Source organism: Suillus clintonianus (genome assembly GCF_016758775.1).
Source record: "Suillus clintonianus strain FC179 chromosome Unknown DEU56scaffold_61, whole genome shotgun sequence".
NCBI lineage: Eukaryota > Fungi > Basidiomycota > Agaricomycetes > Boletales > Suillaceae > Suillus > Suillus clintonianus.
In genome coordinates, this window is record NW_024539285.1 from 49,171 (window position 1) to 70,788 (window position 21,618).

General features: G+C 48.0%; 9 protein-coding genes across 9 annotated transcripts; 5 read left to right on the forward strand and 4 right to left on the reverse strand.

Moving 5' to 3' along the window:
• Positions 1–1,220: 1,220 nt before the first annotated feature.
• On the forward strand, positions 1,221–1,621 carry DEU56DRAFT_487600 (uncharacterized protein). The gene has a single exon (XM_041346457.1). It carries the CDS (start codon positions 1,278–1,280, stop codon positions 1,518–1,520), a length of 243 nt encoding a protein of 80 aa, XP_041206092.1. The 5' UTR covers positions 1,221–1,277; the 3' UTR covers positions 1,521–1,621.
• Positions 1,622–1,849: 228 nt separating this feature from the next.
• DEU56DRAFT_740955 (uncharacterized protein) lies at positions 1,850–3,979 on the forward strand (the record flags this gene model as incomplete). The annotated part of the gene is made up of 3 exons (XM_041348850.1): positions 1,850–1,944; positions 1,996–2,573; positions 2,622–3,979. Coding segments are annotated over 3 exons (2,031 nt in total), but the record flags the coding sequence as incomplete, so codon positions are not given.
• Positions 3,980–6,979: 3,000 nt separating this feature from the next.
• Positions 6,980–8,139, forward strand: DEU56DRAFT_816128 (DnaJ domain-containing protein). Its single transcript, XM_041353822.1, has 6 exons — positions 6,980–7,170; positions 7,231–7,297; positions 7,351–7,569; positions 7,618–7,684; positions 7,740–7,879; positions 7,940–8,139. The coding sequence occupies exons 1-6, from the start codon at positions 7,076–7,078 to the stop codon at positions 7,982–7,984; spliced, it is 633 nt and encodes a 210-aa protein (XP_041206094.1). The 5' UTR covers positions 6,980–7,075; the 3' UTR covers positions 7,985–8,139.
• A 1,088-nt stretch (positions 8,140–9,227) lies between these two features.
• Positions 9,228–10,443, forward strand: DEU56DRAFT_487681 (uncharacterized protein). Its single transcript, XM_041346458.1, has 3 exons — positions 9,228–9,279; positions 9,329–10,087; positions 10,141–10,443. The coding sequence occupies exons 2-3, from the start codon at positions 9,391–9,393 to the stop codon at positions 10,266–10,268; spliced, it is 825 nt and encodes a 274-aa protein (XP_041206095.1). The 5' UTR covers positions 9,228–9,279; positions 9,329–9,390; the 3' UTR covers positions 10,269–10,443.
• Positions 10,444–10,588: 145 nt separating this feature from the next.
• On the reverse strand, positions 10,589–12,404 carry DEU56DRAFT_816141 (uncharacterized protein). Its single transcript, XM_041353823.1, has 2 exons — positions 11,990–12,404; positions 10,589–11,926 (listed from the first exon to the last, which is right to left on the reverse strand). Exons 1-2 carry the CDS (start codon positions 12,200–12,202, stop codon positions 10,892–10,894), a joined length of 1,248 nt encoding a protein of 415 aa, XP_041206096.1. The 5' UTR covers positions 12,203–12,404; the 3' UTR covers positions 10,589–10,891.
• Positions 12,405–12,877: 473 nt separating this feature from the next.
• Positions 12,878–16,239, reverse strand: DEU56DRAFT_757968 (uncharacterized protein; the record flags this gene model as incomplete). The annotated part of the gene is made up of 14 exons (XM_041350191.1): positions 12,878–12,982; positions 13,105–13,230; positions 13,363–13,511; positions 13,571–13,732; positions 13,794–14,149; positions 14,262–14,379; positions 14,436–14,646; positions 14,698–14,808; positions 14,857–15,114; positions 15,166–15,325; positions 15,360–15,510; positions 15,555–15,698; positions 15,865–15,994; positions 16,060–16,239. 14 exons carry the CDS (start codon positions 16,237–16,239, stop codon positions 12,878–12,880), a joined length of 2,361 nt encoding a protein of 786 aa, XP_041206097.1.
• On the reverse strand, positions 15,887–17,471 carry DEU56DRAFT_487712 (DNA-directed RNA polymerase III subunit Rpc5). Its single transcript, XM_041346459.1, has 4 exons — positions 16,953–17,471; positions 16,547–16,896; positions 16,060–16,495; positions 15,887–15,994 (listed from the first exon to the last, which is right to left on the reverse strand). Exons 1-3 carry the CDS (start codon positions 17,341–17,343, stop codon positions 16,382–16,384), a joined length of 855 nt encoding a protein of 284 aa, XP_041206098.1. The 5' UTR covers positions 17,344–17,471; the 3' UTR covers positions 15,887–15,994; positions 16,060–16,381.
• Positions 17,472–17,475: 4 nt separating this feature from the next.
• Positions 17,476–19,883, reverse strand: DEU56DRAFT_973482 (uncharacterized protein). Its single transcript, XM_041359519.1, has 6 exons — positions 19,357–19,883; positions 19,053–19,297; positions 18,915–18,998; positions 18,362–18,867; positions 18,197–18,308; positions 17,476–18,141 (listed from the first exon to the last, which is right to left on the reverse strand). The coding sequence occupies exons 1-6, from the start codon at positions 19,794–19,796 to the stop codon at positions 17,615–17,617; spliced, it is 1,914 nt and encodes a 637-aa protein (XP_041206099.1). The 5' UTR covers positions 19,797–19,883; the 3' UTR covers positions 17,476–17,614.
• Positions 19,884–19,965: 82 nt separating this feature from the next.
• On the forward strand, positions 19,966–20,609 carry DEU56DRAFT_741009 (AAA domain-containing protein; the record flags this gene model as incomplete). The annotated part of the gene is made up of 3 exons (XM_041348851.1): positions 19,966–20,154; positions 20,204–20,349; positions 20,402–20,609. 3 exons carry the CDS (start codon positions 19,966–19,968, stop codon positions 20,607–20,609), a joined length of 543 nt encoding a protein of 180 aa, XP_041206100.1.
• Positions 20,610–21,618: the final 1,009 nt, after the last annotated feature.

Genomic DNA, 21,618 nt, shown 5'->3' on the forward strand with positions numbered 1-21,618 from the left:
CAATTTTTCTTGGAATTTATGGAATGTAATTGTGATAACGCCCACGTAAATAAGTACAGAGCGAGTGCATGTAAAGTCGGATAGGTGCTCGAAAAATACAACCCGGAACAAGTGACAACAAACCAACAGCGCGTACCTGATACCAATGAAGATCGAGCGCATATGTATCTGAACCCAGCGAGAAAAAATTATGAAACTGAGAGCACTGAAGTCATGACTTGATTTCCACAGGCCTGTGAATTCTCACGGCACTTGAGTGGTGCGTGTACCATTGCGTACACTATGTACAGCCCAGCCACCTGTGCTTGCCGCAGCCGTACAAGGCCCATGGGTACCTGGACTCAAAACGCAGTGATTGCAGCCACGTCAGGAGATACCTCGCACGATTCAGATGACTTTGCGCGCGATCACCAAAGGTAGAGCCAAAAACGGTCCAGTCACGAGCCCCGGGGTTCTTCCGTTGGGCTTCATGTTACTCCCAACAATGTTCAAAAATGTATCCTCCTCCGCACATGTCACTCGTGGGGTACTAAGACCCGTCCGCCGTCAGGACTAGTGTAGCGGTGCTCAAACAAATGATGCAACTTGCACCACAGCACTGGCAGATCAACGGGATTTGGCTGCGCAGCCTAGTCACGCAACTGCTGTGCTATGAAGACTGATTTTATAAAATACGAGTTAGAACGTGCTGGTAAGTCGTACGCTTTTTTTTTCTTGGAGGTACATATGGATTTTGCTTCCTATCATCATTTCCACGGAAAAGAACGTGCGTAGGCACACGATGTCTGCCCGTTCCTTTTTCCGCGTTGCTATGGACCTCAGTTAATATTGGAGGAAGCAATTTTATCTCTTTCCCCCTTGTCAGTTTCTGGTTTCAGCAAAAGGACATGTACTCTCCGAGTCTCTCTCTTGTTCTTGAAGCACTGGAGGTTCCTTGCATTACTTCAGGATGCATCAGTGTCGATAACATATCTAGGATGCCCGACGAGCCCGCAGAGTTATTTGAGTTGTCCTTAGATACTCTTTTACCGTAGAAAAATTGATGCATTCTGATCGGTCGCACTCTGGAGTGCGAGAGGATATGATACGAGTTGGTTAGACACTACCGCGAGCGGCGATCTCGGTCTTCTTGCCAGGTCAAGAGTACTAGTACCTCAATATTCAAAGTTTGGGGAGCCGACCGGATATCGATCATAATTTCCTGATTAGCCTTTTTGGAACGTTACTGCCATCTCGTCCCAGATTGTCTTTGCAAACCTTGTTAACCAGGTTACAACATGTTACACACGGCTGCGTTCCATCTGTTCACCATCCGTTCGTTGCTATTGTCCATGTCGCCCGTCGTCAAGCAAATCAATCCTTTGCCTCAGGGGATTTGCGACCCATCGGAGCGAGAAAATAGACTGTCTATCATTACTCTTGCTTTTTCATTTCCCTCATGTCCTTGGAAGACGTTCAGTCCTCCTCCTAAGCAACATCCCTTGAGCTGTTGGGCTGGAGCCGCCATTTTGGATGCTTGATAGCATCAGTCTTTGCCCAGCTTTCCTTCTACACTGCCAGTTGGTTTTCACACCAGATCACTGCATCGCTTCTTCATTTTCTTTCTCATCTAATTCCAGCCCGTCTAGTTCACTAGTATCAGCTGCGCAGAGGCTTGCCTCTACCCCTCCTTTGCAAAGGCACGCACGCCATTCCATTCTTTTAAGGTCAAATCCGCTTCCATGTCCAATGTATCTTCGACATGTACATTGGGATATAGCTTCATCTCTTCTGCAGCATCGAGCAACAATAACTGCGATGTGAGTCCAATGACCTATAAGTTATTCCCAAAGCTGATAAACACTTGAAGATCGAACTCATATTATCTGACATTCCCTTCATATCGGTCGGGATGTTAACTTTTGGAGCATCTGCATTCTTTCTCGTTATTAGACAGTTCACGCTGTGAGTAGCCGCTGTATTTTATTGACCGTCCAGAACTCACGTTTAATAAAGATCCGTTGCCTCCTTGTATTTTTCGGTGTTGCTCTCTTTTGCAGCTGCTGTCATCGACCTAACACAAACCCTTATCCGTGACTTGACCCAGGTCACCGTACAACCATTAATCACCACAAGGGAGGTTTTGCTTGCTCTGTCCCTTGGCCTACGCTTTCTCTTTTATTGGCTGTACGTCTCGGAACCCCCTATTGGAGAACCCCGGCCCTTTTCATTCCAGGATCGATGTCGAACCAACTTTCTTTCACTCGGCTCTCAGGACAGCATCCACAGCGGTAATTGGGCTCGGTGGGGTGTTACAGGATCCTATGCAAAGTTTGCTTTGTTGGCTGCCATCCCTGCTATCACCGCTTTGCAAATCCTTTGGCGCGTAATTCAACGATACCACAATTATGGCCCGGTGTATGCAGCAAATGTTACACTCGAGGTCCTAGTCTCCGTATTGCTTCTTCTCAAAATGCTATTAAACACATTACCAACCTTGTCGATTCCCCGATCGCACACTTTCGGGGAATATGGGTTTCCCATTGTGGCCCTAATGTTCAATATTGGCATTTCCATCGGAGACTTGATTCGCTGTAGGTTCAATGCTCAGACATGCGTTACTTGACTGATTTGTTTGGCAGTCGCATTCACAGAATCAATCCTTGGCCGGCTTCTTCAAGGAGTAGAACTTTACATCTTGATCGTCTTTATGATGATTCTCCACTTTTTCCGTCACAAAAAGATCCTAGTCATCTCCAAAACCAGGGATTCGTTACTGTTGAAAGCCAAGTTGCCAGAGCAGCCCCGTGAATCGACATTCAGGCTGTCCCCACCGGTGGTACTTACACCCAGAGTAACAGCCCGTTTCAGTTCCGAAAACCAAGGCAGGAGTACAAACACTGATGTCGCCCGTCATTCTGTCCGTGCCAGCGTAAGCCGCGCGCCCTGGGCTTCTTGGCGCATGTCCCACAGCCAGTCGAACCAAGATGAGGAGAAAGCCAAATTATGGGACCAGAGCGAAGCTGGAAAGGGGGCTCTCGATCCGCCTGACATGGGTCAAACCAGTGCCAGAGACCAGAGCATGACTTCCGCTGCTTCTGTCGCAGGCAGGATATCCACAGAATGGAGAGACATCGTGAATGATTCTGTTCCCAGTTCTTCGAGGCTATCCATGCTCGATGTTCACTCGGCAACCACAGGGTCTCGGAACGGGTCTATGAGCAGTGGACAAATCTTGCATGCAATCCGTACAGAAATACCCGCCCGCCCCCTCCCTCTGAAGTTGCAGACGATGTCTCTTATTACTATTCCGGCTACTGAAACATCCTCCAATGAAAACGGAGGTGCCGTTATCATGACTGCCCCTCCAGACCCACCAGCTCGTGATTCGCCTATATATGCGATCAAGGGCTTTACTCCTCAACCTCCACAACCTCCACGAGTTTCCAGCAGGCATTCATCCAGCAGATCGCTCGAAGAACTGCTAGAACTGCAGAATGAGCTAGATAAAACAATTGCAACGCTGCGATTATTTTCTCCGACTTCTCCAATTTCCTTCTCCCCAACCTCTACTACTCCAAGCTCCCCTTCATCATCGAGAAGGGATTCAAACCAAACTGAACAAATGCGTCAGTCATCCTCCACCGGCGCGCGGACACTGTCCGATTTCTCTTTGAGCAATTTCCCCTCCCCACCATGGTTGGCTGCACGGGTTCCTTCTCTTCCTTCACCCTTACCGGCTGTTAAATTACGACTGAAGGAAGATCGTCGGGCCCGTCTTCGGTTAGGTCAGGACTCGATTTCCGATACTCTTGGGCTTCCGCCGCCAAGAATTCCAGCAGCTTTAACAGATATGCCTAGCTCTCCTCGTTCTGACCTCACATCAGACTCCCCCTATCAAGAAGACGGGTTGTTGCCTGCGGACGCGGGGCGATCATATAGGTTCAACTCCGGCGGAACGCAGTACGAAATTACATCTTTCATAGGCGGTAAGTCTTGATTCTTGGATTTTCTGAGTGATTTCTAAACTATTTGTCCCAGATTTAACAACTCCTCGCAGCAACAGGAACGTGACAATAGACAGGCCTTTGGATGATTCTGGAGAGAATTCGCTCAATCTTGACGTTGCTGAAAGCCACGGATCTCGGGAAGCTTCTTCTTCCCATTTGCCCATGTCGTCTTTCCCTCAATCGACTTTGGGAGTGACGGGGCTGTTGGGGGTGCCACCATCCTCTACAAGACGCAGGCGATCGCAACCCTCAATGTTGACGAGGCTATCACCTATTCCCAAATCTGAGGGGGAAGCTTTGGATTTAGACCTAGACTCGGTCGTGCCTTCGACACAACGGAGGATGCGACCTCTGATACTTCCGTCCATGACTATCACTTCCCCTCCTCATGTCCAGCCGTTAAACATCAGTTCTGGTATGCGACCGTCAAGAGGCCTTCCACAGAGACCACAGCCAGCACCGGATTTTAGTGTTCCAAGGCCACTACTCGAAGATGTACATCCACCTCCTGGAGCATTTGCACGACCAAGACCGGCACCGTTAATTTTCCGTTCAGATGAAGAGTATTTCTCGAGAGGTTCAAGATAATGATAGTCGTATTTATTTTTAACGTTATGTTGACTTCCGCTGGTCGAAGAAGTTGACAGCTACAAGTCCTATTCGTTCTGGTAAATATGTCGTCAGATGCGTTATATTCAACTTCGTTAGCAATGTGTTTTTACATAGTTTGTGGACGGTCATGATGATTATGATAATATTCTCAGTTCACCGTACAGAGTAGTGTACAGTAGTACCCTTTGTAAACTATCTTCATGGGTCTTTTTCCCCATGAGGCACAAACGCACCGATCCAACCCCATGCCCGTTTCTCCGTCTAATCTGAAAATAGCGCGGCGCGGTTTGTTGTACTCCATCAGGCTGTAAGGGGAAATGTACAGAACACGGGCAATATCCGTTCCATGACAGAATACTGTCAAACGTTGTCCCTGCATTTTGTATGTAATATTTGCACATGGTCTGATAGGGTCTGGGCCCCAAGACGACAAACGGGATTTTTAAAAGAGAAGAAAAAAAAACAGTGGGATGACAACGCAAACAACAGACTGCGGACTCGGAAGCATGCGCTCGTGATGTGCAAAATGATTGTTGTCTAGTGATAGGGGCCAGATAGCGGCGAAAGATAGCTGGCTCGCGGGAAGGTTTGTGTACGAAACATAGTTTGAATGTATTGGTATATACTAGCCTCATGGGTATGGTTGTTGCACCAGGAACGAGGAATTCCACCAGAAAACTACCCGGCTGTTATATCTCGCTGAAATGTTGCTAGTTCGGCGAAAGGGTTCAATGACAGGACCGAAGCAAATGCATTCTGATCAAAAGGAAAGGGGAGGTGCATACGTAACCTTTCAGGGTTATGCTGGGCCGGGATCGTCGACATCTTAATGATCATCGAGATCATCGAGAGCAGTGCAGTCCTGTGAAGTCAGGTGTTCATTTTTCAACGGAAATTGTTGTGGAAATATCACGGGGGTTGCATATTTGAGCGTAGATTAGTGATCGATAAAGGGGCATAAAGTTGGCGAAATGTTAGCGATGAGAAACATGTCAAGCAAAATGTATACCATGTCATCGGCAGCGGAGAAAGAGATGAGCAAATGTGATCTGCAAAATTGACTCAGCATCAAATACGAGATAACTCAGCGAAAGTTGGACTCTACCCGATCAGTGAATAGGCTTCTGCTATAGTGCTAGCGTGCTAGGTTGCATGTTTTCTGCACCGCAATCAATGGAAGCTGTCATGAGATGACATAACAACTCGCAGATAGCGAGTAGCAACCCAAGCAACAGGCAACAGGCAATAAAACAGATCACCAAAGTCATGACATAGAAGCAAGTCGTGAAAGGACCACAACTTTTCGATTCGAAATCTCCACGGAACCATGGCCAGTTCCTAGATGGGCACTCTATTGGCTTCAGATGAACGCTCATTGATGGTTGCAGATACACTTTGACGATTGATCGTTTGCAGATCGTAGATAGTGCCGATCTGCGAAAGAAAGGTAGACGGCGTCACAAACTTATTAGTCCCCGTAGGTGTTTGGGCGCACATCTGCCGCGATCCAGAAGACCCGAGACACGGCATCATAAGAGCACAAGGTCTTTGGCCGCAGGGGCCGAGAGTGCGCCGCCCTTCCGAGATGAGGCAAAGCTACTTACTCATGAGGCTCTTGGTACGCGAGTCGCGATATCTGCGATGGGAGATTTCCAAGCAGCGAAAAAAATTAAATAGCACTTCTCGTGGAGTTTGGGGATAGATCTACCGTTGTCGTATCCTACCCTGACAGGAGTATTCAAGTTAATACGGGCTTTGTAGAAGGGTATGGAATCTAAATTTGCACCCACCGGCCCCAAACAGAGTTTTCCAGGATTCCCTCTTTTTTTTTGAATATTATGACTCCTTCCACCGTATTGATAATGCTACCGCGTATGCCCTCAATAAAAATGGGTTTGGAAGATGAATGGTTTAGTCCCCTAGATTCGGAGATGAAAAAAATCACGGCAGCTGACCTTCCTCCCTCATTTTTCGCTTTTGCTGGTAGAGCCCCGCCGCCTGACGAAGGAATTCGCCTCATCGATGTTCGCGTCGTTATCACCAGTAGTGCGGGTGAGGAGACCACACTTGAACTATACCGTGTCGATGTCTGCATTCCTACTACCAAGACCAACGGCGACGATTAAAGAGCAGACTAGGGGTCATGGCAGGCTTAGTAGTCACTGTTTATGTGAGGTTGAAATGAGATATAGAGACCATAAGGTGGGTAAGAATCCCTACACAGGTGATAGCGATCAGCATGACCGGAGCACGTCGTAGATCGCGCAATACAGCACTGTTAAAAAATCCACATGTTAATAGTATCTTGCCAAGTCATCATTGTTATCCCACAGCCTCTTGCCAACTGTGACCGAAATGAATAGACTCGGGTCGATGATGTAAGTGGCACGACCCTTGGAGCATCCTTGGAGCACGCTCATTCTCCATACCCCGTAACTTCCAATTCTATTTCCTCGACATTCTTGATACTCCCCATGTCGAGCTTTCCCGATTATTATGCGCTGCTCAACGTACCAAAGACGGCCACCACCGAGGTGATCAGACAGGCTTATAAAAGGGAGTCACTCAGGTGCTTTGACAGTCATACTACCACTTGCACTTATTTCGACTCACCTACTTAGCTTTGCAGGACTCATCCTGATAGATTCGCCAATGCCACTGACGATCAGAGAAAGGTGGCGACAGAAAAATTCCAAGTTCGTGCAACGTGCCAACTTCTGGAAAACACGTTAACCAACCTACTATGCAGGCAGTAGCCGATGCCTACTATGTTTTGTCGGACCCAGTACGACGGAAAGAATATGATGGACTATATTCCTCGAAGGGCGCCGGGGATAAAAGCAGTGACCCGAAGGCGTCCTCGAGTTTCTTCATGAATTTTGCCAGCATGTTTGGCGGTGCAGGCGCAGCACCAGCTCAAGGGCCGAGACCCGATGCTGAGAATGTATTTGCAGACGTATTCGATGAGGTTCAGCTCCCACTTTCTCAGCCCTGTATATTATTCAATGTTTTGTAGTTGCTCCGTCCAGAGGTCGAACGTCACGCGCCATGGTGGTCATACCTCGGCGCCGTTTGTGGTGGTGGTCGGTAATCCATCGTCTTATAGAGTTCTCTCAATGAACACATTTTATCCAACAGGAATGGGGTTCATAATCGCTAATCTCCCGGGTCTCATGATAGGCGCATATGCAGGTAACCGTGTCGGTGCGATACGCGATGCCAAAGGTAAGAGTGTTGCTGCCGTATTCTCTGGACTTGGAGGTAGCCAGAAGGCGGAGGTGAGAATCCAATTCGTCGACTCCATTAACATTATGTGCCGTCTGACGAGGTCTAACCAGATATTGCGCGCTTTGGCTGCGAAGGTGCTAGGTGCCACTATGTGATGAATATGTTATCCGTCGTACCTACGTTCTGTTCTATTATTATGCTCAGGGATCCATAGCGTATCATTTTTACCCAAGCTGTCAGCATAATTATAGTACTTGGCGTTGAACGTTGAACGTTGAACGCAGAAATTTCTACTTCACATCATTTGTTACACCAGCGCTCAGCCTTTGTTCAGTTGTGCATAAACTCAACGTTGCAACCACTTGGTACCCGTCAGAAGTGCTTGAAGCTCACCGTCACAGGGCACAGCGGTTTCGCACGATCGCAAAACCTGTACAAAGTTAAACTTATCGCGCTACATACTTGCACCCAACAATTTGTCGATTATCCCAAAACTTATCAGCATACATTTACCGTGTTCAGCTTGTGTTCGTCGGTGAGTTGACTCAGGAGATCACAACCCTCGTGCTCATCATGGGTGCCATTCACTGCGTGACAACCATAAATGGTACAGGATCAACTTGCCAGGAGCGATTCAGGACATGCCATCTGTCATCACTTTGCAACGGACTTGCATCTGAACTATGGCTAACAAGAGGAGTACGTGGTACCTGTTCATGAAATTCTCCTCGTCGCACGAATGGACGAACTTTTAGGACGCTTGGTATTCGAAGACATCAATGAAATCGATGGCACCGACCACACAACCAATTCTCGTGTTATCGTTTGTGCACGTGAGTTCGTACCTGGTGCACATTTGACACCTTTGCTGAGAAATAGCACCATCTCAAAAGCATCCACCGGATCGTCAAAATCTAAGAACAGAGACGCAGTGGCAACCTCCGGACAAACAGATGTTCCAGATGACCAAACTACTACATCAAGTCCACCTCAGAAAAAAATGAAGCACAAGTCTGCAACTCGGCGTGGTTCGAGCGCTGAGCTGAGTACTCTCGTGAAACAGACCGCCGTTAGCAGTGTGCCGACTCGAATGTCAGCACGACTGGCAACGAAAATTCATGCTTCCATCCTTTCAAAAAGTCGAGACATCTATCCACACTCAGCTTCGAAGGATTCCCTGGACTCGGCCGAGTCATTTCGAGAGGAGCACGGTGTCACAGGGAGCTCGATACCTTCAGCACCTACTCTCAAGAAGAAGAGGGGCAAACCTCCACGTAACATAAGTCTTGCAGATGAGGGTGCGAAGGCTGCGCTCATGGAACAGTGGGCAAATTTCCGCATGTCTCAAGGAACACTGCTGTCAAGTACGGATAGGGACACAACGCTGCACCTATCGAGCAACCGTGGAAGCCAAGAACCCCGCAAAGAAGCGGAGATCCCGTCTGGTGAAGTGATTGAACCTGATAAATCACACCCCACTCCAGCCAACGACTATATAGAATCTACTTATCCTCGGCCTTTCGGCTCCCCGTCTGACCTCGTGGCTGAGCCACTCCCAGAAATGCCTGCTACCAATGAGCCGTTATTCACTCCTCCGCAGGCTGAGGCTGAGGGATTAGCCACATATAACACATCGGCAGAACGTTTACCGCTTTCAGATTACGACTTGAGGTATCCAAGCTCGTCCCCGGAGAATAGACATCCAGCGATTGAGGATATGGCTCCCTCGCAGTATGTTGATGAGGGGACAAAGGAGATAATAGCCCAGGCTTCACATTTCCCCGCCAACGGTTCGCCAGAGGCCGGGGACCAGCCCCTCCAGCTACTTGCTACCGACAGTGATATCATGTTATTGCATCCCCCCGGTAGTCCTATAATGTCAAAGCTTGATATCCTCCCCGAGACCACGATTTCGGCGGGCCCTGCTGCCCCTGCCGAGCCTGAAGATTCTTCAACCAGAGCTTCTCTTTCTGCCGTTGATGTGCATCCCCCCGGTAGTCCTATAATGTCAAAGCTTGATATCCTCCCCGAGACTACGATTTCGGCGGGCCCTGCTGCCCCTGCCGAACCTGAAGATTCTTCAGCTTCTCTTTCTACCGTTGATATTCAGCTCGTTGTTTCATCTCAAGCTGATATTGATGATGTCGTTTTGGGTTTTCACATGCTGGACCTGCACGAGGTGCTTTCGCCATGGGTGCCAATATCTCCCACAGCGCCATCTGTCTACGTCCCTCCTGCTGTGCAGCACTTAATCACCGGTACTTGCACCAGTTGCATTGCGTTGACTGAACTAACCGTTCCTGTCAACTAGCCATGAATCGTCAACTGGAGATTGAATGCCAGGCTCGAAGACGAGCTGAAGAGCTTTATCTAGAGGAAATGCGTAAGCGCATTAAGATGGAAGAAGTGGTTGATAAGTTACAGAAGGAAAGAGAATAGACACGGGAGCAAGGAGCATCTCAGCAACCTCCCTCATTGGATGCTGTACCGCGTGCGGCTTCGGCACATGCAAGCCCAGAAGTTGCTTGTCAGCAGGACAGTGAAGCTAAACCAACACCCACTGATATCACTCGTCTGAATGTGACGATGGAGGACTTTTGTGCTTGATGCTTCAAACGTCTCGTCATCCACTTGCTTTCGATCTCTTTGTCGCAATCTATACAAACTCAACTCAACTCAGTGCAACGTTTCTGGACGATTTTCATCTGGATCTCAAGTTTTCATTAGTGCTATCGCCTCAGTTGCTTCGAATCTGCATATCATTTATCTCCAAATAACAGTTCAGATACATGATTGATAAAATACAGTTTCGTCGATCATCCAAAAAAAAAGGGAAGCATTCTACAGAACAATTCAATGGCAAAGAAATCTGCAAAACCGTGACTACGGTATCAGAGTGTGTGCATAAAGAAAAAATATTGCTGTTAAAAAGAGAGATAGGAATTTTGGATCTTGTTCCAGTCCAGACGGAGGTTGCACTATCCTATGGAAATGAGGGCATAAACAATGACTTTTGAAAGATAAGATCCGGATAATTGCAGTTGTGAGGGGTGATGCGTCATCTAGTGCCAGAGCTCACCCGCTTGGGAGTCTATCATGATAGAAGGGATATCAAGATCATGAAGGACGTCATAGTCGCCCAGACCTGCTGCACCGTTGGCTATTGCCAAACTAAGAGCCGCAATGGCCTTTTCAGTCCGGGAGGCAGAAGAGGTCAGAGATACATCTTCCTGGCTGGAAGCCAAGGATGCAGCGTTGGGATAAGACGATGGAAAAATGGAGTTTTGGTTTGTGGTGCCGGAACGCGGCGCCTCAAAGGAACAAGCTGGTGAGCTGAATGAAGGACCAGATAGAGCTGGACTAAATGCCATGGTATAAGCAGAATATTTATATGCTGGAGATGATGATGTTGAATGCAATGCGTGGGGGGGAAATGCGGTGTTACAGGAGCGGCAGGAAAGATCATCTGCGTCGTCATTGGAGAACGAAGAACGGGTGGATGCTTGATCCACATATTCTGTGAATGGACTGGCCTGCGTCTCATCATTGCCCATGTCCATGGACCCAAGACTCGAGGCTCGCTTTTGACGCGAGACAGGAGGACCGCAGAGTTCTCCCGAGTATATTTGGACATCATCTTCGTCGCTCTCAGAGCTGCTAGACCTTCTGACAGATCTGGTAACGGGGACGCTGGGGGAATGCCGCATCTTGGCTCTTCGTCTGTCAACGGTTCTAGCGCGGTTGTATATACCCGATTTTAAACGGGAATGCTCAAAATCACGCATCCGCTTTACAAGGCCTTCCCCGCTTACGGCAATACTCCTCCGGAGTTCCCAGAATGCATCCGACCTGAGGCGAGTAGCGTCGGCCTCGGAAATGTCAGAATGTGAGTCCCGAATGCCGGAAGGGTTCGTGGACTTCGTTCTTGACTTTTTGGATGCGGTTTCTTTATGACTTGAGCGACTAGGGAACAGGAGAAAGTCTTCTGGAGTAGCAGCGAATAGTGGGGTGTGGGGAGCAGAAGAACTGAGTCCGGAGCTTTGGCTATCCGTCGATACCGGAGTGGAGGACCCAGTGGTATATGTCACAGAAGGGGGCTGAAGATACACATGATAATTAGTGACTCTAGGATAGGCAGCAGCGATGTCATCGGCACGAACGGATATGTCTCTGCGGAGTCTCTTGCCCGTCCGCCAAAAGTCGAAATTGCGTGCTTGGGAGGGTGCGGAGTCTGGAAGGGCGGGGCTATTGCACGATGAACGAGCTCGTTTGCTTGCTGGACGCCATAGAGTTTTTGGAACGGGCGAGGGTGAGGGCGAAGAAGCTGAGTGGGATCGTCGATGATAATTGAATGTTGACGGGGACTCCGACATGGACTTTGAACGTATAAAAGATTGAGACGTCTTCGTCGACGCTGGCGGCTATGAGAAACGGAAGGTGGTGGTAGTGGTGGTGGTAGAATGGAAAGAGACTCCTTGACGTTCCGTGTCGCTTCAGGCTCATTGAATGACATATCACTGGCAGCTTATATAACGGATTATGTCTGCAGACCCCTCAGTGAGGTTAGCCAACGTTGAACACTATTCGAATACAAACATCGCCGTCTTACGTGCGGGCACCATCCTTCTCAATTCAAATGATATGTACTTTGTGCATACGGTTAGATACGAACCGTGGCGTTACAGCTCCTGACAGCTGACTTGAATACACGTTAGCGCCAATCCAGTGGTATGGAACAAGTTCTCCCTCGGCTCAGCATGCTGCCGATTCCAACCAATGGAATGAAATATTATGCAACAACCATGTAAGTGTATCCAGATGCAGTCTTCCAAGAAGTTGTTTCGCTTCACCGAAATGCCAGAATTTGAAATACCCCACCCTCAAAGGTGCCTCGTGTTGCACGAGACTTCACTTACGATCACCAGGTACAATAACACTTCTTCGCGCGAATAGTGTGGGCATCTGCGAAGGCGTACATTCGTTACCATATGCGTTTGATGTATGTGAGTGGATTAGGCCGCTTTGTTCATATCAAAATGACGTAGCGGTCATGCAGGCCCTTCAGGTGCCAATCGCAGAATATTCGCTGACCCGTTAAGCCTGGCCAGGAAGCCCCTGTCCAGCGTTGCAACAATGACGATCCGTATTGACGCCTATTTTCATTACAGCCTTATTCTCGGCTCGGCTCACCTGGCGGTGTACACATCTGTTTCTGCAAGGCGCTTCAGGTGCCTTGAGAGTGCTACTTGATGGCACCCAAAGAACTCTAACTCACTAATGCTGCAGTGTTAGAAACTATTCCCTGATACAATTTGAATGACTGACTACGAGGTACACAGACAAGCTGGAATAGACCGTTGATGCGACATGGTATTATATCAATCGCTGTTGTAGCCTGAACCTATGTTGGTATATGACATAGCTTCAGAAGGACAAGGTGAAATCTCACTTGACGCAGCTCCCCTGAGTCTGACGTTCGCGTAATCTATCTTTGTCGCTTAGCTTCGCTACTACGTTTGGTCCAAGACCCTACCTGGTTCATTAAATCTGCCGCAGGCTTCAAAATGATCTTCTTCAGCCATGATGAGTAGCCTTCCGAGTCGGGACAATCATCTGAACTTTGAATCCGTTGCAATGCTGATCGGAGATGCGATGTCCACGGAGAAGACTGCATCACCATCGCTAGGGGTCACAATTATCGATGAGGGATTCCAGGGCAGTATTCCGAGATACGTGCGCACCAGTATGTTCGTCTGCATTCCTCAGCAGCTGTGAGAGAGCATCGCATATTGTCGGATTGACAACAAGAGCAAGGGGGCTTTCGTCTCCCAAATAATCTTGCGAACCAATCATCAGGAGAACATTTCGTAGGAAGTCCCAGGCCTCTACTTGGGTAAGTGGCTCTGGCAGTCTGCGGGATAAGATTATATGCAAAGCAAATGAAGCTACAGCAGACGTGAGAACTTTGCGAATCTATCTCAATTCGACGCTTACAAGCCAGGGCTAAATCAGGAGTGGCGTTGTCTATAGCGACTTGCCAGATGCTTTCGGCATCGGATAGCAAAGGAGCATCACAAACCCTGATTACAGGCTGTCCACGCTGGAATGCTGTCAAACACGAGAGGAAACTCGTGGACAAACTCGGCAGACGCTCTTCTGCGGATTCACGATGCAAATATTCCATCGTGGCCTCGAGGAACTCGATTATTAACTTCTGGTTTGAGATCTGGACATTTGAAAAGCACTCGATAGTCAAAAAGTCGAGAAATTGTTTCGCTCTGCGAATATGATTCTTGTCAGGCCTATCCTCGAGTAGCTGCCTATGGAAACGTAAGTGAGCCAGAAACGTTTCAGTTGATGGAATGCTTGCATCCGAGTAGTGGACATGCCTGTTGCAGACTTATTATTACTTGAATTTTACAAAGTATAAACCTACTTTTCTCTAACTCATCGTTAAACTTTGATGATTCCTCCTGTATCGCCTGCTTCCAGCCATCCCTCAGGCTTCTAGGCTGCATCCTAGCCATGGCGTGTGTAACGTAGTCGCTAGCTGACGTCACTCACAGGCTTGAGTAACGACTTTAACGCAGAGAAAGTTCGACTTACCATCGTGTCCGTTTTCAACGCACGAAAGATAGACGAAGAGAAGAGTGAGGTATCTGCAGCAATCGCTAGACTTGCGAATGCCTAACAAATCTGAATCGCTCCAATGAACGAAGTACTGACAAGTCTTTAGTAGAACATCCGTTTGAGTTGTGGTAAGATTTCGAGGACGCGGAGCTGAAGAAAGATACGCTAAAAGCCGAGAAAAGTAGGCCTGGAGCCAAAGAAATGAGAGCATTAAACGGCCGGTCTACATACCACTCACAAGATATGCACGGATCATATATTTACCGTGTTCGTCGCCAGTAAAGGTCGCCAGCGTAGATAAAGTAGTTTGAGGATCTGAGTCGAATGCGTGGTGAAGCCACGTAGTCGTCTACTCTAATCAATGAAGGGCCTTCAAATAAGAAGATGGAGTTCTGACCAGAAATATGATGGTCTCCGAGTCAGACCCATTGCATTCCGTGAGTAGTCGCCAGGTCCAAGGTACGAAATGCCTCCATAAAACGAGAACAACCCGCGGGGCATCGAGATCTGGGCAAGCCGATACAGCAGTTTGCGCTGAGAATGTGTTGTCAACAAGCATTACAAAACGTAGCAGTTTTATCACTGTCGCTAGTGTGTATGGTCGAAACGGAACATCTGTTTCTGCATCTTTTGGATTTGTCGCAAGGTCCACGAGCTGTCATGCATTAATTGTCGTCGTTTTGGGCTGAAAATGTGAAATACGAACAGCGAAAAGTGAGAGCAGCATTGCGCAATTCATGCGCTCCTGAAATCCGGATTGGTGTTGCGCGTGTAGTGGAGAGCACTCTGAGAGTTGCACCACGGTGTGCTGCATAAATTCTGCTAGATAGGGAAGCAACAAGACCATACTGTTGATACGATCAGGTCTGGTGACGCCAAAAGAGTCGGGTGAACACTCACCTGTCATTCAGTGGTGCATCGACAACCATTGGAGGAAGAACTAACTGGGGTTGCAATACATATCGCGAGAGCAATAGGCGAAGGGATAAGCGCTTCGCGGCAGGTGAAGCTTTTTCGGATGTCAGTACCGAAGGGACGGAATCCCACCTATCTAAAACAACATCAACGAGACTGACATCCAACAAGATTACTAACTACCTGGGAGCTGAGCCGCAGCCCGTAGATTATCTTCCTCTCTTCGTTTCTTCAAAGCTTCAGGAAGACCATCGTCGAAGTAGCGATCATGCATGGCGCTCGCGACACGTGAAACCACATCGCCGAGCTTTGCAAGGACAGCGTCTACCCAAGATATAATGATTGGAATAACTGCGACTGTTTTTAGCTCTTGGACGGCTAGAGCGTGAAATAGACGCCGGTACTGGAACAGCAGATTTAGGAAGGATGGTCGCACTTGAGAATAAGCACCTCATGAACAGAGGTAAGCAATAATTAAAAATTCACCTACGTATGTGAGCGAGGGATTGCATCATGCGGCGCACATCATGAGCGAAGGTTGGACTCATCGTAAGCACGACATGCAAGAACTCCAGGAGTGTGATCGATGACTCCTGAATGGTTCCATGCAAAGACGCGTCCTGTAAACATTTGAGTGTGTGTTGAGTATGTGGTTAGTATCCGCTGATTTCGAGAGCGATACTACCTTGCGAATAAGACTGAAATCCAAAGACTCTAAGATCTTGACGGCTGAGTTCACGGCGCTGATGGGATCTGAGGAATCGGTTTTGGGCGTGTTCACCAGCTGAGCGATAGTACTAGTAGTGGTGGGGTCCAATGGGCATGAAGGAACGTCAGACTCTGGTTCAGTCTCGCTATCGGACATGGTGGAAGGGCATGAAAGCAAACCGTCGTCGTCGCTCTTGTATTATATTTGCGCTGAGTGACGCAGAATGAAGTTGCATCGAAGTTAGAAGCAACACGGCCATCTTCAATAGCTACCGTGTCCATGCGTTCATCATAAATATCTATAGTACTAGTCCTTTAATGCCCTTCAAAAAAGCAGTAATATCAGACTTGCATTCTAAATGCTCTTCGTTTTGCGAAAACACAGCTTCAAACACTTCGTGTCCTTCAGCAGTCTACACCAAGTAATCAGTATCCAGCTCGCCCTATCAAGAAAGAAAGAATACCTCTCCATCACAAAAGTCTAGGTCTTCCCAGACCTCGTCTTCCTCAGCTCGGATGGCAAGCAGCATTTCACGTCGCACGGCAGATAGACCTCCTTGCAAATTACCCTTGTCATCTGCAGCTTTTCGCGCGGACACTTGAACTTCTTTCACTTCAAGCGGCTTTCTTTCTTTCTTTGATGTAGTCTGTACTGGTGGCGGCTCGTCAGGGTCAGGCGGAGGACCGTCGTCAGAATCGTCATCAGATCCAGCATCGCCTCTCGAACGTCGACTCTTTCGAGACATGATATCCAAGTACGTCAGCGTTGGTCGAAATTGGTGGGTTTCGCTGATAGGTTGCAGGTGTAATTGACCTTCATGCACTAGATGAGACCGACGCCATCGCCTTAGACGAGGACGCATCACAGACCATTGCGAACCACTCCTAACATGTACGCGCCTTCCTGCGGTATCAATTCGCTGCGCATGCGCACTTCCATCAACCGCGGCTCCTCTCCTTCCATCTGCCTCATTTTCCCAACATCCTGATTTTTTTCGCGGTCATCTTCTTGTCGAGCAGCACCAAGTTCCTTGCTCCGTTCGCCATTCCACACCTCTGGGCGCGGATCTACTGGTACATGAATCTCTAATCGCCGCGTGATTGGCTTTATTCGTGCGCGAATTCGTTTTCCACTGAGTGCAGCAGAGGGCGGTGTTTGTAGTGGACGAGAAAGAAGCGGGAATTGATGAATGTGCACGTTTGGGCTGAGACTGTTTGAATAGTGGATAGGCAGCACACTGATGAGCTCGTCGTCGTCCATCGCGAACCTTGAAGCTTTGAAGCTTTGATAAACTAATCGTGGGAGTTTTGATATTACTGATCACTGATCCGGGATGGACAGGGGCTAAACATTCAGCACGAACAGATATCGAGGAAACGGTTTAGACGACAACTCAAAGCAAAGAGCCTCTTTCCCCCTCTTTTGATGTAATAACAGAGATCACCAGGCTCAAGTCCTGACCAAGTCATAGTTTAGCCCCCCCTCATATCACAAGCTCTATTGCAGTGCAAGTAAATTGGATGTGCAGTATCTATATTACAATGGGACTAGCTTGGAATGAATGTTGATCGTCTGAATGAGGACGTGGTGGTAAACTAGGTAAACTATCATCATACCGGTACCCCAAGATGTTTTCCTCCGCGTGTTTAGTATCACTTCTATGACATGATGAAGAATCAGAGGGAAAATAGTCGACTTCGGGGGTGGGCGGATGAGTGGGTAAGGCGGTATTATTTCTGGTATCAACTCTGTGTAGAGAGAACACATTAGTATCTCCTCTTGGGGAATGAGAAGTCGTCATGTATCGGGTGGAGGGATCGCATAAACCTTCAGCAGCGTCATGCCGACGAGTTATTGGACAGTGGCGGGTGCGCACTTGAAATGATCGTCCAAAGGAAGACCGGTTAGCTCTTACCCTCCCGTCGTCGAGCTCTGCGGTAGTGCGGTTTGCACGCACATTACGATGCCAAGTACTAGGCTGCTGTAGTAAGGCTTCGGTTTCGTGCCTGCGGATGACGCGACCAAAACTGTGCATCACAAGATACGAAATCAAGACCCCTGGATTAACATGTTTAAAAATACTGGATATGTTGGTTCACTCGAGCCCACTCACAATCAAAACCCATCCAAGCCACATGGTCGGCTGGGCCCGCGCTGTTAACACCGACTATAGTCATTATGACGGAAGTGACGGTGGAAGCGGTGATAAAGGTAGTGTAGAATAACTGAATAATTACGTGAGGTTGGACAACATAATGAACGGGTAAATATCGCTTACTTCATCTCTCATGACTTCTCTAAACAATTTCACTCGAGGCATATACCGACTTATGCGACTTATGGACGAGACGGCGGGAGAAGAAGACCGCCGAGGAATTGGGAGGGCGTCGTTGTGAATATTTGGTATTGTAGTGGACACGCGGACTGTCGATGTGCGAGTGAGAGGGAATTCTGTAGGCAGCGGGGGTCTAGAGGGCACATTCTCCGCATCACGTACTCTTTCACCTGTACGAAACTTGAAAAGACCGTCTCGGGCGCCCATGAGAATAGTCGGGTCATGGGTGAGAGACTGAGTCCTGCGGGATCTGGGCGAAAGGGGACCAGGATGGTCTACAGTAGAAACATAGTCCCACCAGCCGCGGCGACTGTTTGCGGTCTTGTGACTCTCGATGCTCTCTTTCCGAGTGTCGAGAGGGGGATCAGCGACATCGTCAAGAGAAAGTGATACGGTGATTCTGCCCCGGACAGCGGCAGAGCCATTGGATTTCCAAACAGCATAAAGAACTGTGATGGTGAGTCTCGTTGTGGTAAAGTAATGAATTGGAACTCACAGCAAAGACAAACGAAGAACGATTCGACGAACAAAAGTATTATGAAAGCATATGAGATGGAATCAGATGGTCGATAGCAGCGCCCTGGTGGTTGATTGAGTAAATTTTAGTGAGGATAAAGACAGAAGAAATACGCACCTGCAAGACTGCGATGACTACGGAGTGAGACTAGATCGAGAGCCAGGAGAACAAGTGCGGCACTCCTGAGGGCGGCTAAGACGACTAGAACTAAGCGAGAGTTGTCTAGGCATCGGTAAGCCTTGACGCCTAGAATACCAGTTATCTGTGTAGATATGAGGTATGAAGGGATAGAGAAGTGATTTGTGGAACGCACCAATAAAGAGAGGGATATTCCGCCGCTAGCGACGGTTACGCGTAAGATGCTGATTACATAAGAAAGTCAACGAGGGGATTTTGAAGATTGATTGGAAGAATGACTTACAGTTGACAATCGAAAGCAGGGTGAAATTGGGCGATAAGCAAAGGTAATAGTGCAGGGATTGCGAGAAGTTGACTGAAGAATACGGTGTACAAGAGACTCTTCTTGCGAACTTTACCGGACCATATGAATGCAATTGAGGTGTAGATATTCCTTGCGAATACGGTGAAGAGGCAGGCGATGATGACGAGTGCGAGGTAGGTGGTGCAAAGGTCATCGAAGAAGGGGGGCGCTACGAGGGAACCGTCGTTGAATATATTGTAAACGGGCTGAAAAGCTTGAGTTGGTAAGTCTGAGGGATAAAAATGAGGGAAATCTGCTGCTGCTATTGTGAGGATTGTGTTGAGTTGAATGACAATTTGTGATTGAGGTGATGAGGATGGAGTTGGGGTTATCATTGGCGGTGTCGGTAGGTAATGATGGAGAGGAGGAGGAGAAGGCATGTTAAGTTGACTAGAATGAATACATGAAGTTAATGGTAGAGTCACATCTCAAAAAGTGTAGATTACTTGATGACGGTTCGTCCGCTCAAAATGCAAATGACAGCAGTTAATTATATCCGATCATCGCACAAATATATCTTTCCATAGCTAGCCTATATCCGTAACATCCATGCCGCCCTCTCCAGTTATCATCATCACCGGAACTCCAGGTACTGGAAAATCAACTCATGCTCAACTACTACAGGATGCTTCACCAGTCCCTCTAAAGCACATCAACGTCGGTCAATTGGTCAAAGATAATGGCTTTCATCAAGGCTTTGATGAGCAATGGCAAAGTTACACCGTAGACGAAGACAAGGTCCGCGGACATTCTTCATCCACTTCCCTGTCTCACTGATCCATATCAGTTGTTAGATGAACTCGAACCATTAGTATCCGCTGGTGGAATAATTCTTGATTGGCACACCTGTGACATATTCCCCGAGCGATGGGCAGATCTAGTCGTCGTTCTACGCTGCAATCATACCATGCTATGGGAACGCCTCGAAAAACGGTGCGTACCTCTTATCAGAATCGAAATCAGTGCACATTTGACGCCATTACAGTAACTATCCTCTTAAAAAGATACAAGAAAACAACGAAGCGGAGATAATGGAAGTCGTCCTCCAAGAGGCCCGAGACTCCTACCCCCAACAGATTATTGTTGATCTCAAAAGCGAATCTTCCCAAGATCTCGAAAATAACGTTGCAAACATCGTTGAATGGATAAAACAGTGGTTAAAAGATAACGAAAACAAAGTCGATATTTCATAACTGCATCTCCTTCTGATTGCGCCCATCATCGGTACCGCACCCTTTCTATAGAAAGATATAGATTGTCATACTTGGTCAGCTACTAGGTCATTGCCAAGTGCCTTAGACCCGTCAACCCATCTGAGGTCTCCTACTTTGAGTGTCCTCGGGGGAACAATTATAAGCGAGTTGCCTTCATCACCAGGTCAGACCTTACTGCGGAACTGTCAAGAAGAGAGCGGAATCTTTCTACTTGCAGCTTATAATAACTTTCATTCTTAATACGAGTATACAAATCTAAGTGAGCATACAGGGTACTTGGTCCGGTCCGTGCATGCAGCTTCTCCTAGGAGTTGTCTTGACTTTTTTTTGGGTTCAGATAGCCACTATCACGGTTCATACACCGGCGTGCTGCTGTTCTTATTTCCAAAAGCCTATGTCCGAGGAAACATTCGCGGGAGATGCGGTCACGATGGGTTAAAGTGACGGTGCTAACGCGGTGACACTGACTTGTGTATCTGTCAGTGGCTCACCGTGCCTGCGCCCATCCGAGGAACATGAGGAGCACTTGGGGTAAAGCACTAGCTGCGCGCTCTACAAACAAGGGGATGATCGTTCCTGGGTTTACACTGTCAGTGACAGACATAGCCTGACATAGCTCGATGTGTTTCATGGGGATCCCGGGCGTGATGTGTACCAGTGTGTTGTGACACGTCAATCTGCGAGAGAAGCGCGTCAAAGTCACAATAAGCATACCGCTGTATTCCCCACGTTACATCAGTGCTGCCGCTCTCTTAATCCAGTAAAGTATCGCCCAGGATCTGTATTCGACGTGATCACAGTAGTCGGACCCTAACAGAATGAACACAGTCGTCAGAGTGATTGTTGCTGGCACAACGGAATACGATACTACTCCTCGATGGTAGCTGAACCATAGATCTTGAAGCTTGAAGTGAAACTCAAGCTTGGATCGTTGGCAAGCAGAGACTTGAATTTGATCACGACAACTTATCTGTAGTGCGGAGACCCT

Coding starts and splice junctions, on each gene's coding strand:
- DEU56DRAFT_487600 (XM_041346457.1), top strand. CDS start 1,278: ATGTTACACACGGCTGCGTTCCATCTGTTCACCATCCGTTCGTTGCTA.
- DEU56DRAFT_816128 (XM_041353822.1), top strand. CDS start 7,076: ATGTCGAGCTTTCCCGATTATTATGCGCTGCTCAACGTACCAAAGACG. Junction 7,570..7,617: donor TTGCAGACGTATTCGATGAG/GTTCAGCTCCCA, acceptor AATGTTTTGTAG/TTGCTCCGTCCAGAGGTCGA. Junction 7,880..7,939: donor GAGGTAGCCAGAAGGCGGAG/GTGAGAATCCAA, acceptor AGGTCTAACCAG/ATATTGCGCGCTTTGGCTGC.
- DEU56DRAFT_487681 (XM_041346458.1), top strand. CDS start 9,391: ATGCCTGCTACCAATGAGCCGTTATTCACTCCTCCGCAGGCTGAGGCT. Junction 10,088..10,140: donor TGTGCAGCACTTAATCACCG/GTACTTGCACCA, acceptor CCTGTCAACTAG/CCATGAATCGTCAACTGGAG.
- DEU56DRAFT_816141 (XM_041353823.1), bottom strand. CDS start 12,202: ATGTCGGAGTCCCCGTCAACATTCAATTATCATCGACGATCCCACTCA. Junction 11,927..11,989: donor GACTCCGCAGAGACATATCC/GTTCGTGCCGAT, acceptor GTGTATCTTCAG/CCCCCTTCTGTGACATATAC.
- DEU56DRAFT_487712 (XM_041346459.1), bottom strand. CDS start 17,343: ATGGACGACGACGAGCTCATCAGTGTGCTGCCTATCCACTATTCAAAC. Junction 16,897..16,952: donor GTTAGGAGTGGTTCGCAATG/GTCTGTGATGCG, acceptor TAGTGCATGAAG/GTCAATTACACCTGCAACCT. Junction 16,496..16,546: donor TAGACTTTTGTGATGGAGAG/GTATTCTTTCTT, acceptor TACTTGGTGTAG/ACTGCTGAAGGACACGAAGT.
- DEU56DRAFT_973482 (XM_041359519.1), bottom strand. CDS start 19,796: ATGCCTTCTCCTCCTCCTCTCCATCATTACCTACCGACACCGCCAATG. Junction 19,298..19,356: donor CCTGCTTTCGATTGTCAACT/GTAAGTCATTCT, acceptor TTATGTAATCAG/CATCTTACGCGTAACCGTCG. Junction 18,309..18,361: donor GAGAAGTCATGAGAGATGAA/GTAAGCGATATT, acceptor GTAATTATTCAG/TTATTCTACACTACCTTTAT.